The sequence below is a fragment of the Melitaea cinxia genome, chromosome 19 (genome assembly GCF_905220565.1).
Source record: "Melitaea cinxia chromosome 19, ilMelCinx1.1, whole genome shotgun sequence".
NCBI classification, from domain to species: Eukaryota; Metazoa; Arthropoda; class Insecta; order Lepidoptera; family Nymphalidae; genus Melitaea; species Melitaea cinxia.
This window is the reverse complement of record NC_059412.1, coordinates 9,681,597-9,699,362: the sequence shown is the minus strand read 5'-3', so window position 1 is coordinate 9,699,362 and position 17,766 is coordinate 9,681,597. Positions and strand designations below refer to the sequence as shown.

General features: G+C 32.1%; 1 protein-coding gene across 1 annotated transcript in view; it reads left to right on the top strand.

Moving 5' to 3' along the window:
* The first annotated feature begins 442 nt into the window (after positions 1-442).
* The window catches only part of LOC123662910 (neuropeptides capa receptor-like), an 86,729-nt gene continuing 69,405 nt past the window's right edge, over positions 443-17,766 (top strand). Inside the window, exon 1 of the mRNA XM_045597684.1 lies at positions 443-743. Within this exon, the coding sequence (XP_045453640.1) occupies positions 443-743 (301 nt within the window). The remainder of the gene's footprint in view (positions 744-17,766) is intronic.

Here is a 17,766-nt window from a genome sequence, read left to right as displayed (position 1 = left end):
ATTTTATTCATTGCGACAAATTCATCATTACTATCAATACAGTCAATTCAAAAATAATTTCGCAGTAAAATAAAATCAAAAGAGGTGAAATGCTGATCTGCGATCCCTGTGATGCTGTTTCTACTGAGTCTATATCAGTGTGCGCGGGAAATCTGTACGTATAGGACGTCCTTTGATCAGAGCAAAATCGTTCGAAATACGAAAGATTCGAAACTTTTCAGCTTGTCATTTAATTCAGCTGTCATTTTTTTTCAATTTCACTAACTAAAAAATATAAAACTTTTTTCTTTAATAATGATATATTTAAAGTTGTGAATTATTTGTAAAGAGTTTTTTATTAATTTCAAATAAACTTTTTTTCTTAATTAAGGAAGTTTGCAGTTCGATGTATGATTTTTTTAAAATAGTGTTGCCATTTCATAATTGATATAAAATTGTAAATATGGATGTAAAATCATTTCTTCGCGTAAACGAAACTTCGGAAGAGTTCTATATCAGATGTAACAATTTAACCTACTTCGATTGTAGTGAAGAGGAAATGCTATGGTGGTTGATGGGTTCCCGTAGGTTGCCGTTAAATGAAATAGTGCCACTTAGTATAGTACTCGTGGTTATATTTCTGACCGGTGTGGTGGGCAACGTGTGTGTATGTGTCGTTATTGTGAGGAATCCGGGGCTGCATACTGCCACCAACTATTATTTGTTTAGTTTAGCTGTCAGTGATTTACTGCTTCTATCTTTTGGTAAGTATTTTTCAAACATAACTTATGATTTAATAATTTATACGACTAGATTAGTAAACATGCGCCTGTAACACCAGACCAACACAAGTAGCTCTGGTCACATTACTCACCGTAGGAGCAAAGCACTGCTCGACCGCAGTAACATTTAGCTGTGATATTCTGTATAGTCGAGACACTTTCTCAGACGGGCTACTCAAGATTTTCAACAGAATATATTTTGCAGAGCTCTACCTTAAAAAAAATTGTTGGTTTGAATACATTCGATTTTATCGAATATTCCATTTTTAAAATATCCATATAACAATTACGGATTGAAATCCAGCATCTCATTAAATTCTGCGTGATTGAAATGCGTTGAAAAAATTATTGATATATCCCGCGCGCAGTTCCGCACTCTTAAATTAATATTGTTAATCGGCGTTTTCCGAAAACATCGTTTTTTATACTCCTATTTATCTCCAACTACAGTGACTCGTAGGTTCTACTAAAATTTATTTTAATTACTTGTTGTACTACCCGAAAGAATTAGCACTATCTTTCGAATTTGTGGAATCGCGTTTTGGAGGGGTGAGATCCCGCAGGTAATACGCCTAAAATAGAGTGCTTTGTGGGATTGCAATCCCTAATAACAACATTACGTTTATGGACTAAATATAACATAGAAGCAACTATAATTGTCAATGTAGGTAAAATAATAAGTACCTACTTAATAATTTTATGACCATATACTATACTCGTATATGTGCAGTATTGTTTTACACATTTTACAAATGTATATTTGTATTGTTTCCTTTGTGACCAAACAAATGGTATAAAAATTGACGTGTTACCACGCATATCCTGGATATGTGTACCCTGCGTATCCTAAACTATCAGATACCTAAATTAGCACACCATGCAAAACTGTAGCCAAAACTATAATCATGTCATAAAGTGGAAAACGAGAGGCATTCATTTAAATCACATCGGTATACAACATCAAATTTCTAAGGAATATACAAAAAAATCAGTCAAAAAGACACAGTTGTTAAAAGACCTATTGCATTAGTTGCTTTCAACAGATAAAACGTTATGGTGCATTTTTCAACAACGAGTGCCATTTAATTTATGGGATATTCCTAATCGAAAATGCTAATCTTCAAATTGTAGTTAATTACTTGAGATACAACAGGCCATAATAGAACAATATGATGAAAAGTTGAAAGAATATAATATAATGTTAGATCAATGAACTCGAAGTGGGAATAGATCCCAAACCCCTGGAACAAGAAGCAGGGTAATCTAAACAGTTGCAATGGGCTAGTCAAATTAAACATAAAATAAATATATCCAAAAATATTTAGTGCAGCTAATTAAAATTTCATCGCGGCAAGGACGTAACAGCGCGGTTCGTATATTTTGATTAAATTTAAAATAAAACATGATCAAAGGAAAACTTTGCTGTGAAATATATTTATATATATAATAGAAATAACGGAAAATGTCGGCATAATAAACGTACATAGGTACAGACATGCTTCAATCATCGCTAACAATTAATGCCAATTATAAACATACTGTATAAATAATTGGAGAAAATTCCAATGAAATACATTATACCTACAAAATACTTATCTGTAATGATGTCACTAACACCTCGACAAGATGAAAACAATTAATATATTTAGGAAAAAAATACGTTGGTACAAAGTTCGCTGGACCAGCTAGTTTGATATATGTATATTGAAAAATATGAAAAGCTTTTACTCTTATTAATGTACTTACCTATAGTAAAATAAACTCGAATCGTTCTTCAATATGTCGTAATAAAATTGAACGGTTCGTAAGCAAAGGCAATCATTTTTAGCCAATTAAAAAGAAAAGGAGGAACTTATAATTCGATTGTATTTTTTTACATGTGTTGGGTTACTGAGTGTACTGATTTTGATGATTATTTGTATCAAAGTTATTGAAAAAAGCTAATTCTTGTATATGGTACCATTTAAATTGAGCAAAATCTGACAAGTAGTTTTTGTTTTATCCGTTATAATTATTTATTATATTTATCGTATTAATGTCGATTGTTTTTTGCTTGCGAACAAGCACAATTATTGACTCAAGGAACGGAGCTTGAAACTACGACATAACGTATTTTTTATCGTTGCATGTTCTAACTTTATTTTATATGAAATTCAAATATGAATGTCGTAGTAACTCTATAACATGTAACAGTGAAGTCTCGTTTGAACGGGTAAACTAGTTGGTTACAAATGCGTTTTGCATAAACTATTTTCATCTCCTCCTGTTCAAATAGTGCGATCGGGCAAGGCGAACGGAAGTTGAGAGGGAGATAGAATCTAGTGAAGATAGAAAGAGAGAGAGAGAAAGTTTCGTAACGTTTTAACGTTTCGTAAGTTTTACTTCAGTCGTGTGGTCTAAAGCATACTCATTTTTTTTCTTAAATTTGTACACTTTCTAACTGCTACTTGTATCGTGTCCTATGCTTGAAGGTTATCTGTATAAATTTACTATTTCCTGTGATAAGAATGCCTTCGTACTTCGTACTTTTTTCAGGCTTTTAATGTAGATTCTTTTTAGATATTTGTATTTTGGTGTACAAGGAAAAATAAATAAAATAAATATGTAAACAAAATACTAGATATCTGAATTAGAATGTCTACAGAAAGTATCAAATGAATACGTTTACGTTACCGTCAATATATAGCAAGTATTTCCTGTGTATAAGAACCCAGAAAGTAATAAGCCACAGTAACACAAAGACAAATCCGTAGTATTTGCCCTCTAAATATAACCACATGACTTGAGGTCGTTCTGAGGTTAGTTTACGAGCTTAATATATATAATTATCAGCCTCATTTGATTCAAAATAACAGTCCGACGTACGATCATCCCCTGCGAAAATTATGGGACTTTCCGCATCCGGTCGCGGTTACGCGATCACTCTCAGGAGACCTCTAAAAGTGTCTCATAACCGCCATCAAATACATACACTAGGGAGATAATAAGGAAACTAGTACATATTTTCAGTCGTAGGTAATCGATTTCAAAATTTCTGTCTAGAATGATCCAAAAGTGCTTTTGAATTGTCGCTAAAATAACTTTGTATACATAAAGTATTTAATATTTATTCATTTTGTTGAATTAAAAAAGGAAATTTGTACATTTTTGCTATGTAATGACGAGTATTTTATAACTATTATTTGTATGTGTTAATCATTAAACAAAAAATATATATAATCAGGCGGTTGTTATCCATAACACAAGTTGCTTACCTAAAGAACAGACAAGCGTTTGTAAATGTTCTAGATATTTATTTATTACTAGTTTTTACCCGCGGCTTCGCTCGCATAGAATATTTTTTTATAAAAAGTATCCTATGTTACTTCTAATACCTCCAAAATAATGAGTACAAAGTTTCATGATGATCGGTTGAGTAGTTTTCGCGTGAAAGCGTAACAAACAAACTTACGTTCACATTTATAATATTATTTAAACTCGTAAAATGTTATGTAATGATTATTTCCCAAAGTTATGTATTATAAAAAAATACTTGTTTTGTTATTTAAAAATATTGTTTAAGATGACGTTGCTAAAAATAATATTTAATTTTAATAATAATGTTACAAAATATCAATTATTTTAATTAATATAAAAATATCTAACGATAAGTATGTAGTATTCTATAGTATTTCTACTTTCAACTTACAATCAGCGTAAGATTGTTCCTTGAAACATACGCATTAAAATTATTTAATAACAACTGTAGGTTAATAACACATATAATCTAATCAAAAACAATTGTTTTATAACCTTTCGAATGTTTTTCTACATATTTGAATGTGTCTCAACAGTACTGAAATATTTACAAAAAAAAAAAACAGAAATAAATGTAGGTACAAATACATTTAAAGTTAAAGCTTAAATAACGCTAAAACAATTATCTTGAGACAGAATGTGAATGACAGACAGTCTTTAAATGTATGTAAATCTGAAATAATGAATAGTTAAAAGCAATATGTATGTCTCACTATGGTACAGAACTAGGACCAAGGATAACCAAGGATAAATCGCTTTCATATAGTTGCGCTGAAATACATACATATAAAAATATCTTTTGTAATAAAAGTATAAAATAATGCCTATATAAATAAATTTATATTACCTGTTAAAGTTATTATTTAGTTTTATCGTAAAAATACTATGATCATGTTACCTGTTGCGGCTATCCTGCTTAATATCTGGAGAAGCCCGACTATCGCGGAAGTTCAACGGTGTCCCCGTGATTCCGCCCAAGCGTGTCGAAGGAACACCCCAGAGGTTTTTTAGTCCGTGGAAAAGCCCGACTTGGGAAATACCTTAATTTCACAGCTAATTAATACTGATTTCAAGTAGTGTTGTGTTCCTGTGGTGAGTGAGGTAGCCAGGTCTCCGGGATAAGGTGGGATAGGGTCGGCAACGCACATGGAATGCTGCTGGTATTGCATGCGTCCATAAGCTGGTCACCGCTTACTATCAGGTACACTCTACGTTTAGTTAGTAATAAACCATTCATCACAGCAGCCTTTCGCAGTCCACTACTGGACATAGGCCTCCACAAGTTCACGCCAAAAATGGCGTGAACTCATGTATTTTGCCCATAGTCACCACGTTGGGCAGGCGGGTTGGTGACCACAGGGCTGGCTTTGTCGCACCGAAGATGCTGCTGCACGTCTTCGGCCTGTGTATTTCAAAGCCAGTAGTTGGATTGTTATCCCGCCACCGGTCGGCTTTTTAAGTTCCAAGGTGGTAGCGGAACTGTGTTAAACCTTAGTCGCCTCTTACGATACCCACGGGAAGAGAGGGGGTGGCTATATTATTTGATGCCGTAACCACACAGCATAAACAGATAAACCCTTATTGCATAAAAAAGATCAGCGTAATAAAACATTTGCACATTTTATTTTAATAAAATGTAAATTAAATTCTGTAAAAGTAAAAAATGTCACGTCTAAACTAGACGAGTGTTCGTTTTATAGGATTAAATAAATGCGGACTCTCCTCTTGCTTGATTAAAGGTGAATAAATTTTAACAGTATGCATTTTCCTATCAATATTCTTTATGTTTGTGTTCTATTGTTTTGGCTTTTTTTTTTTGAATAATTTGTTAATTTGGAACAAAATTGAAAGTTTTAATTATTTACTCACGTTGACTTTTATAACACTGTTTTTGCTTAGTCTTTAGATGTTATAAAACAAAGTCCCACACCACGTCTGTCTGTCTGTATTTCGGCTCGCGAAAAACTATAAAATTTATTAAATAGATTTTCTGCGATTACCACCAATATGTGTTATTCCTTAGAAAGGATACGGTACCAGCGGTGGTCCTGATCCTCCAGGAAAAATGCATCAGTTCTCCTGTCACCAATAATGTTTGTGTTAGCAGTTCTTGATGTAAAAATCCTCAAATACTATTTACTATATAATAGTCCTGTAAAACTCGAATTAGTTTATGTAGCATCTTATTATTAGTATTTGTATTTTATATTCTTATATATATCTTAATAAATAAATAAATAAATAAATTGATTAATTAATTAATAAATAAATAAACATTATTACGGCAACATAAATATGAACAACACAAATTAGTATGAGATTATCAATCAATAACACATTAAATAATTTCACCATAATATACAGCATTTAAATTTCACAGCACAGGTAATTATAAACTGGTTAATTAGATATGTAATTCCAGTTGATCCAATTTTAACAAAAACTATAATTTTCAAAGTTATTAGTGGACAAAATACAGTTGCAGAATTAGTTTAATTGCCGAAATAGACACGATTTTTTTTTTGGTATCACAGGGGAACTCATTTACGAGTGATATCCAGGACGCCCGGGTAGGCAGTCCTAGACCGTATGTCGGCTTCATGTCGAAATAGGCACTATATAATTTTACAACTTAGCCTTTTCTATTGAAAACCTTTTTAACCTATTTTATGTAGCTTTTCTTTATTATTCATCTGAAATTCTTATTATAGATACAAGTGATAGTGGCAACGACTAGCCCGTTGCCGCAGTTTGTAGTGGCCCTGCTTTCCGCTCCGCGGGTTGTGGGTTCGATTGACACCTGAGTCTCGGTGTAATATTTTTATTTATATATTTATATAATTATATTATTTCTATTTTATATTTATCAAAAAATATTTAACTATGCCAGCCGGCTGTTACCTATAACATAACCATTAAGGTGCTGTGAATCGTATTATGTTATATTTATTTATTTATATTTGGTATTGATCTAATTGAGAGCACAGATTTAAAATGAAAAGAATTTAGAATTGAGAGAGTAAAGCTCAAATTTAATTTTTAAGTAAAATGAATTTATCTCCCTCCCAACTTCCGTTATCTGCTCCCGATCACACTTTTCGTAACGATCTCGTCGCGCATTCACCAGCTTACTCCCCAAGTCAAGCGTGCGTATAGAAGTTTTACTACAAAAAATTATATGCAAAAAATATTGATACTGATAGAAAATCCATTAAAACTTTTTTGATCTGATTTGATTTGAGTAGTCGTTCTTCGAGTTTATTTACTTTTACTTTTAGTTACTCGATTTTTGAATTTAAATTTTACTACTACATGCTTACACATTAAAAATTTACTAACTTTTAGGTCTATTTAAACTAGGAAATAATAGCTTTTTGATCAGTCTCTGCAAAATCGGACCAAATTCGAATCAAATCAAAATGTACTTTATTCAAAACGATTTTAAAAGCACTTTTAAATCGTTCTTGTAGAGTAATATTAGTTAATGTGAATTCGATCATGAATGTGAATTCTTCTGACATGAAATTCAAGAGTTACTGTTTTTTAAATTGCTGCCAATACACCGTTTTAGAAGTCTTAAATTTACTAATCTACAACTATATGTATGCATTGGAACACTGGTAGTGTATAAATATTACAAAATTTAAAGCGGATACTCTTTGCCAAGTAATTTAATAAAATAGATGCCAACTATCTACTTTAAGTTTTGGCACAATTTTTCAATTAATGTGATATTAGATTGTAGCTGCGTAGTATACCACAGTTATAACCGTGTTATATAGGTGCTTGTGTTCTATTCCAAACTAAAATCTATTATTCAAACTCAGCGTAGACACTGCTGTTCGTATATTTACCAATTTATTCATACCTAATAATAAATATTTTTGCATATAAATTGGAAGAGCCTAGCATCCTAGCACGTCTTCGATGGTAATTTTGTGTAATATGAGAATCTGTTTTTTCTTATAAAATTATTTTTGAAGGGTTCATATATTCTGACACAGATTATATTCACAAAATAGCAGCTTCATTGAATTCTGAGAGCTAGAATGTACTTGATAGTGATTTTAGAACGAACTAGTGGATACAGTTCTGTAATTATAGTCAACGAACAGTTTTTAAGCCTGATTTTCATTTAGGAGTATGATATGATATTATATACAAAAATAAAAATAGTTTTATTGTTTGTTTGGAGCTAATTTCGTGATTTGTGTGAGTGAGTATGCTGAATATGCTGTGTAGCTACGGCATCAAAGAATATAGCCACTCCCTCTCTTCCCGTGTTATTTTCGTATATGTACCGTATATACATCCACATACGTTCAGTAAAAAGCGGTTATTTTAATATTACAAAGAGAACTCCAATTTTTTATTTGTATAGATATAGATAAGGGATAAAATGGTGTAATGAATAGAATACCTATCCTGGACCTTTATGGCCCAAAAGGTCACAGATAAAATGTGAATTAGGATCGTTGCTTTTTCAAGTTCTCACTAAAGAATTTAGCCACCCCCTCTCTTCCCGTGGGTGTCGTAAGAGGCGACTAAGGGATTACACGGTTCCGCTACCACCTTGGAACTTAACAAGCCGACCGGTGGCGGGATAACCATCCAACTGCTGGCTTTGAAATACACAGGCCGAAGACGGGCAGCAGCGTCTTCGGTGCGACAAAGCCAGTACTGCGGTCACCAACCCGCCTGCCCAGCGTGGTGACTATGGGCAAAACACATGAGTTCACGTTATTTGTGACGTAAACTTGTGGAGGCCTATGTCCAGCAGTGGACTGTATAGGCTGTAATGATGAATAAAGAAAATTAGTTTAAATAAAGTTTTGGAGTCATGCTTTAGATTAGGAAATCACAGTGTTGGGCGAAGCAAATTATTTAAGTGGACTCTGCGAAAACGACTGTATTTTTTTTAACGGCTACCACTAAAAAATTTTCCTATGTTCTTCACCTGATGAGTGTCCTAAAATACATACAAAACACAAGCACAAACGCCCAGATCGTGACAAAGATCTGTATACGGTCGAACCCAATATTCAATCTATCTCTGGTTATGTCCTACTAGAGACAGAAATATCTATCTATCATTCATTTTACTGACCCAATAAACTTGTCGACGATAGGCAATCTTATCCTTCAAAGCTGTCTATCGACGAGAGGGAGGATAGCTTACCAGAGATAACAGTTCGTATGAAAATGACAGTGTAAGCGTCCCAATAATAATGGAGTTCTATCTGTCAGTAACGTTGGTTATCTTTAGTAACAACAATATCCGATCTATAGTTTTCGGGGGATAACTAAGATTTATTAATTGAAAAAGTATTTTCTTTGTTTAAAATAAAATTAATTTTGAGTGAAAAATAATGGCAGACTCAAGTTCAAGTAGCAGTTCAAGTGATATTGCACTTTTGCAACAATTAATTGAATAAAAATAATAAGTTTATTGTGAAATAATACTTACTGTACTCATCTTGTGAATAAAACAAACAATTTGGTGAATGATTGTACTTATACCTAATTTGCAATGATTTGTATAATTTGAATTTTGATTTGTAAAAAACTTATACAAATTCAAACGAAACGACGATTTAATAAAGCGTAATGGCGTCGTAGCGTCTTTTCGTGTCGTGTTAAAACGTTCCGTTACTAGATTTACCATGGATTCCATATTAAAATAATATCATTTATTATAAATTAAAAAGTCTGTGTAAAAATTAATTTGTCCATATTTTTATAAAACAAGATTACTTTAATATGAATAAAATTTGTATGACAAATTTAAATACTACAAAACATCTGTGTAACATAACTGAGGCCGTCTGTGACGCTGTGTATACTGGAATGTAAGGAAGAGCTCGGGTAGCCGGTCTATCTACAGCTAACTGGAGATAGTAGTCCCCTATGCGAATTATTGGGACAACTACAAAGGATAGATAGTTAGTTATTAGCAGTCGATGATAACTACCTATCTCTATCTTTAGATTGAATATTGGGTTCGGCCGATAGCCAATACATATGTTTGCCCTGACCGGAAAACCCACGCTCGCTAGCGTAAGAGCCAGTCTAATGACATATGACCGAAGTATGAACGCACCGCCTAATTTATCTAATACTATTAAACGAACAATTATTGTATATATATATATACCTATAAAATCTGAATCTCTGAAACGGTTCCAACGATTTTCATAAAATTTAGTATGCAGGGTATTTCGGGGGCGATAAATCGATATAGCTAAGATTCATTTTTAGAAAATGTCGTTTTATCCCTGTTTTTAGGCAATGAAAAAAAGGGCTACAATATCGTTAGAATGCGAAGATAAATTCGCAATTGTCAATATAGTTGTCATAGCTCAGGTGGGAAATCAGCCGGTCGGGATCGACCGAGAAGACCACTGTTCAAAACCCATGTCTCCAATCGATTATTTTTCCGTTTTTTAACCGACTTTAAAAAAAGGAACAAAAGCACGGGCACTATAAGCCTGTGGACATAACTTTATATATATATAAAAAAAAATATTAGACTGGTGATTTGTGCTGAAAAATTAGATATTATAAGTGTGTAAATTTAAGTTTATGTATATACTATTGCTTGAAAAGTGAATTGTAACCGCCTGCCAAAGGCCTACAACTGTATATATGTGTACACTATGGTAAAGTAGAAGGGTGGAGATTTATTTTCACCATTAACAGTTACAGTTATTATCAGGTTTTTGATAACATTAGGTCTTTACTTACCCCTCGATATACAACGAAGATATAAACACAAGACACCTCAAGTATAAACACCTTAAGTATAAACACCTTCTTAATGTTCGCTTCCTTCGAGTTTGAAGCACGCTGTCAATGTTAGGGATGTTTTCAACGCCATTTGATTAGAAACTCTGGAATATTTTAAAATAAGGACGCCTGTTGTTGCAAATATTATTATCGTATACGAGATAATGCATTAAATCTTATAAGAATACAGCAGTAACTGAATAAAAATACTGTCTTGTACTATTTGTGTATTTAGGTATATAATTAATTTAAAGTCGTCAGTATTAATCACTTTCACAAATTTCTGATGTCGATTGTAAAGTCTAAGTGCGAAAATTGTTGTAGTAAATTGAGTTTCTGAAGACATAAGGTTTATGGCAACCAGATATCTGTCATTTAGAGTTGGAGCACCCGTTTCAAAATTACTGTAATTAGCTTAGCTATTAAACACGAGGGAAATTAGTAATATTACCTATTATAATGATTATTCTTTATTCAAATATATAACGATTTGTATGGATAGAATGTACTAAGTTCTTCTTCATTCTAACTTAAATTACTGATTCATATGCTTGATTTTTACTATTGTTTTGTCGCGAATAGATTTCTAATCCTATCTTTGAGAGAGACTCCAAACATAGCCCGTTCCATTGCACGTTGAGTAATTTTAAGCATGTGAACTAATCTCTTCGTCAGTGTCCACGTCTCGGTACCGTTTGTTAAAAAAGGCAGCACGTATTGCTCGCTTACCTCCGAAGTGAATACTTGATGTAGCCTACCGCCTACCTATACGCCGCCTAGCCCAACCGTATCCTCCTTTCGTCTTCCTTGTCGAAATTCTTTCGATGTGGTCGAATTGTATGGCCTAGTTAGAATAATGCTGAACAACTTCGAGAAGAGGACCATCTACCAACCAAGTCATACCGGTCTTGGGTGCTAAAAGTAACTTTCGTTTTGTCCAAGTTTATACCGTATCTCAATTAGGTCGCCCAGAATTTGGCCTAGCTTCTTAACGATCTAAGGAAGATAGGAGGTGTCGTGAAAGTATGGTGAAAGCGGAGGGAAACCTAGATATTTGGCGCGAACTTGGCAAGGCCATGTCCAGCACTGGACTACGATAGGCTGAACTGACTGCCTAACTGATATGCTTGATTTGCACTAAGACACTTGAAATTACGAAGCACTTCTGTATTAATTTTTGGTTTCTATTAAGCTAAAATATAGTCATTATTTATATTAATTACGTTCTATTGGTATAAGGGTAAGTAAATGTGTAGTTTTGTTAATGTGTGTATGTGCGTAAGAGCAGCAGTTTGTTTGTCTGTTGATTATTTTGTCTAGGTCTGAACTTATCCCAATTAAGTTTATTTAAGGGCATTTATTACTTGTTCTTGTATTAAATTGTGGATTGGATTTCTTGAACTTGCTTTTATTAATTTTCATTATCCCTTAGGAAAGATTTTTATATCTTTGTCCTAAATACTGTGAAATAATTAAAGGAGAATGGGACTTTTGGGCCAAAATGTAATGAGTAGAGATATTGTTTAAAAAATTGGTCATATTTTTTTATTTAAAAATATAAAATATCAGCTCAATTCTGAATCTAGAAGCGGAGAAAATTGAGAAAGATAGTTTTCATCAAATTATTTGGGTATCGATTCAACTATAATCGATTACAGAATTCAAAAAAAAAAAGGTTTGCACTAGTTAATTAATTCAAGATATTTAGATGCACAATTAAAGCTGTAAACAATAAAGTGCATTTAAATAAAGTTACATTAATATGGACAATATCAATTAATATCTGATAAACCAAAATGATTATCGATTTCATATCGATTTAAAATAAATCATATTTTTAATGACAGCTTTGAAAGCTGACTAACAATAATACTGTGTCCGTCACTCGTTTCGTGTTTACTGTTTTCCGATGCATTCTGAGCCCTTTCCTGATATTTATTTATGGTTTCAAGTGTATATCAATATTCGTAGTGAGTTTTCAAACAGTCTTCACTAAATATAACAGATATTAATGCTACAAGAACTTAGTGATCGGGTTTTTATAGACATTGTAACATAACCTCACTTTTACAAAAAGTTTAATAACTCCACTCTCAGATAGCCAAAATATAGATAATTTTCAGCGAGGAAGCAATAAGCCTAAATGCATTAATTGATACCATTTTCATTTCATTACATTTTGGCCCAAGAATGTATGGAATCGTATCATTCTCCTTTTAGTCGTAAATAACTTTCTTAATTTATTGTTTTATCATTCATCATATTAGCATAAATAATAAAATACTGTTTTATAAATTGTACTTCTTAAATACATTTCTATTTATTTGAGCGGTCTAGTATAGGAAATGTTTTTGCTATTTTATTTATAAGTAAATGTTGTATTATGATATATAATTTTATCGTCAGCATATTTACATACATATCTCTATCTATAAAATATCATAAGGCAGATATAAATTGTGCGGAAGTTTAAACTATTGAACCCAATATAAATAGTTGCGCCCGAACCCTTTATGTGAGTTATAATTAGGTTAGCATATTGGAATAGGATATTTTAACAACTCATTTCCCTTTACTTAAATATGAACTGTATGTGAGAAAGTTTGTTAATTTTGACGTAAGTAAAATGAAAATTTTGTCGGACATACAAATAATATATTTAACAAATTATATTACTACCACAGTATAAATAACTTTTTCTAACAGCTGTCAAATAGGCGCATTCAAACTTTCAAGACGTTATTCAAAATATGAAGTAAATTTTATTTCCTCAGGTGCATCAAAGCAGTAGATAATGCTTATAGTAATAAGAAGCTTATAACGATCGTGAAGTGTGAAATTACCAACCTTCTTTCGGAAAGGACATCTGTGCTCAAATCACAACCCCCAACGGTACATTAATAATGATACGAAAACTTACGGTATCTAAAATATACTTAAGGTTTTTAGACGGCATTATTTCTGGTTTTTGGATTTTTTTATTTTAAAAAGGGTAAAATCCTGGTAGTGATTTTGCGCCAAGGATTCGAGCATTGGTCGGTTTAGAACAGACCTTTTATTTTTTTATTGATTTATTTAGTTCTTGAACATACTGTTATCGGTTCACCATACCATCTACATTTCTATCTAGTTTTCTTTTACCACACTAAAACTTGTGATTTGAATTATTCTTAAAAGTGTCGTAATTTAAAATGCGGGACGGCAAAAAGAGATTTTTCTTCGACAAATGTCACCTTCTCCAAATGTGAAAACAATTTGTTTAATTTAGGAATTTTCGTTAAAAGTTAATTTTTCTACTTTTTCTAAGGAAGTCATTAAAGTGGCATCAATTTATTATTATCATTAAGGCATCGTTGAGGGCAGTAATCTTTTTAATTTTCTTAGCGCGAAGTATATATTTAAGTAGTCCATAAAACATTAAACAAAATACGCTTTATTAGGAATAGCTCAAAAATCACTTGTCAGATCTTGATCAAATTTTAATGACACCAAATGACAATCACCAGCTTTTCTTTAAAAAAAGAATCACCAAAATCGCACCCAGTAAATAACTATGAACACGTTCGTTTTCGTTGGCATCACTTAGTTCTTATTTGAAGTAATAAAAGCAGCGTTGAATAAATATTACAAGGTATTTTAGATGTAATTTCGTGCTATTTACTCTTGTATTCTTACTTTGTATTACAAACAAAAGACTAATTTAGCATCATGAACATTTTCTTGATACCCTAGACAACAGTAGACAATTTCAGAACGGGGTCGGTAAATAAACATTAATGAGGACTCTGCGGCAATGAGGTAAAGCGGTATTTCGCGAAACTTCAAAGACTATATATTTAGACTAATGTTATATAAAGAGGAAAGGTAGTCTGCAAATTAATAAAAGTAGGTAGTAGCTTGAGGCCAACTTGGCAGATAACTATAACAACTAAGAAAGACAAACGGTTTTGGTATGAAACGACTAAAATAAATTCGAAATAAACATAATCAAAATAATGAAACCAAATCTAAGATTTATATTTAATTTCGTTACACTTCAAAAAAAATCTTACCGAGAAGCTCATTGACTATTAATATTTTATAATTGTATACAATAAAAAATCGATTTCAATTTACATCAACAGAATAATCTATACCCATACAAATAAATAAAAGTAGAGTGTCTGTTCGTAATATTAAAACAAGCGCTTTTTACTAAATGTGTACGGATGCATACACGGTACATATACCAAAATGACATTTTTTTTTCAATTTTTATCTCTGTCTGTCTGTCTGTTTGTTCCGGCTAATCTCTGAAACGGCTGGACCGATTTTGACGGGACTTACACTGGCAGATAGCTGATTTAATAAAGAGTAACTTAAGCTACCTTTATTTAAGTTTTTTTTACTCTGCGAACTGAACAATAATTTTTTTTTTAAATTCCACGCGGACTAAGTCGCAGGCACAGCTAGTATTAACTATTACTATTTAATTGCAATCGCTAAATCGTCATCTTTGCAGATATGATAGCTTTGGATAAGCCAGGCCAAATGCTTTACGGTAGAAACTATTTATATCGACAAAATATTAATTTAAATACAGATTATTATGTATAACTTAATACGTAGTGACGTACGTCATATCTCAATTTATATACTATCTATTGTACGAGTACATAACAATATTATACATAATAAACAATGAACAAAACATTTATTTCGCTGCAAATCTAAAATCACATTTTTACAAAATCGATACATTTGACCTTGAAGCACTAAAATGTACTGAAAGAATAAATTCTGAGTCTTATAGCCACTATTGGTGACAGAAGGGTAAGTTCATTTATTGCTCAGAGCAACGAAATTGCGAGCCATAGATTTATTGTTAGTAACATTGCTAAAATTCTTGCCACTCCACGCGGACTTATTGTACAATTATATATACATATATATGTATGTACATGTAATTTTGTCTGTTTATGAAGTTTTCCATATTATGTCACTTATTTTTTGATAAAAATATCAACAGTTAAACTGCTTTTTGTTTGTTTTTTCTTTACTTTACTTGCTTATATTTCGTTTCAAAATATTGAAATTATACGAATTACAGTTCGTTCCATTTAATACATTTTATGTATATATAAAATGAATGTTTGTCTTTATGTCCTTGATAGAATCGTATACTAAGCGCGATCATGTCGTGATCTTCAGCCAAGTGTTGTGCATGAGCCCACAAAGGTTTCTGAGTTGTAACAACCAAAAAGCGTAAAAAAAAAGCGTAGCAACGCACGCAAGGTACAGCTAGTTACATATAAAAGTTATCTATACTAACTAATATTGTAAAAAGGAAAGATTTGATTGTTTTTACAATATATTTCATGCCTCCGACTGCATATTATCTACGACTTTGCATAAAGTTTCGAAGGACTACCGTATTAATATATTTTAAATGCACAGCACAAAATGTTTGATACTGTTTCTATTTATTTCGCTGACTTTGTGTGCATATTGAATTTTTATCTTGTTCCAGCTTTTTCAGTTGATTTTCTATTAGTTGATCTTCACGCAGGCGGGTTTTTTGTTTTTTTTTTTTTTAATTATTATTTTATTTATGTCTTTTTAGTCAGACAAATTACGTAATCGGTTCAATTCATTAAAACAGTTTACATCATGTGGTTGATTAAGTAATTTTTTAGGGTCAAGAGAACTGATAGCAAGCCCGGAGAAAGATCTCACTCTGCTCAAAGCAACGTAAGCCTGACCTTTAGCAAATAGGTGACTGCTTAAGTCAACAACTATTCGTTTTAATATAATGAAATTATTATTAAAATTATTTGTTTGTATTTGGTATTATGTATTTGTTATTGATTTTATTAATGTAATTGTAATTTGGTGTGATATCTATTAATTTTTATTTGTAATTTTAGTTGTATGTTTTTTTTTAACCATTGTATTTTATTAGAAAGGCTACATACACCCCGAAGTTGATCGTCGCCTAGGAGGCGAGTTTGGCATGGCATAGGCGTGAGAAAGAGCAAAGTCCACATTTTTTAAACTTTAATATTGTATTTCTTTATTAGTATTACGGTAATAATAATCATGATATACCTTTTTAAAATCCTTGTATTGTGCCCTTCAATTTGATACCCATATTGTAGTATTCGAGAATTTTTTTTTTCATTAACTACAATGGCTTCGCGCATCCGCCATGTTTGATTTTTTTTAATGTCACCTATCTAAGAACACTTGGGCAGCTAAGACGAACCTAACGATACCTCAATTATGTAAATCCGTTCAGTGGTTCTGGAAATATGAGGTAGTAAAGAATATTACATACATACATACAAGATACGCGCGAAAAACATAACCCTTCCTTGGCAGTCGGGTAAAAAAAGGGAAGATTTGATTGTTTGTTTGTTTGATTATATTTGATTATACTTTCAAAAAAATTAGGTATCGTTACTAAAACTCCAACAATGTAACCCAAGGTGTATATTTTTCACATCGCCAGCGCTGCGAAAACTATCGATGATAGAACATAATAATGTACCTACTACGACTTTGCAGAACACATAATTATGTACAAAAAGTGTCGTAACAGCATGAAAAGGCTCTTTATTTGTATATTGGTATTAATCCTCATCAAAATAAATTACTTCATATTCATGATTGCTTCAATACATTATTATAACTTTTTGAATTATTGAATTCGGACATTCCATTCGAGAGATGTCACGAGTTTAAAAATGTACGTACTTATTAGAAATAAGTTGAGTGGTCACCGCTCATCCTGCTCGGCTAGCTTTATGCGATTTAGGCGTCATTGGGTTACAAGCTGTCTCTTAATAATTTTATTTTCTTAGTAACCTGACGCAAAAAGAAGGGTTTTCGTTGAGTGAAATTATAATTTTTAATTTTGAAATGTATGTTAAATACTCGTGCT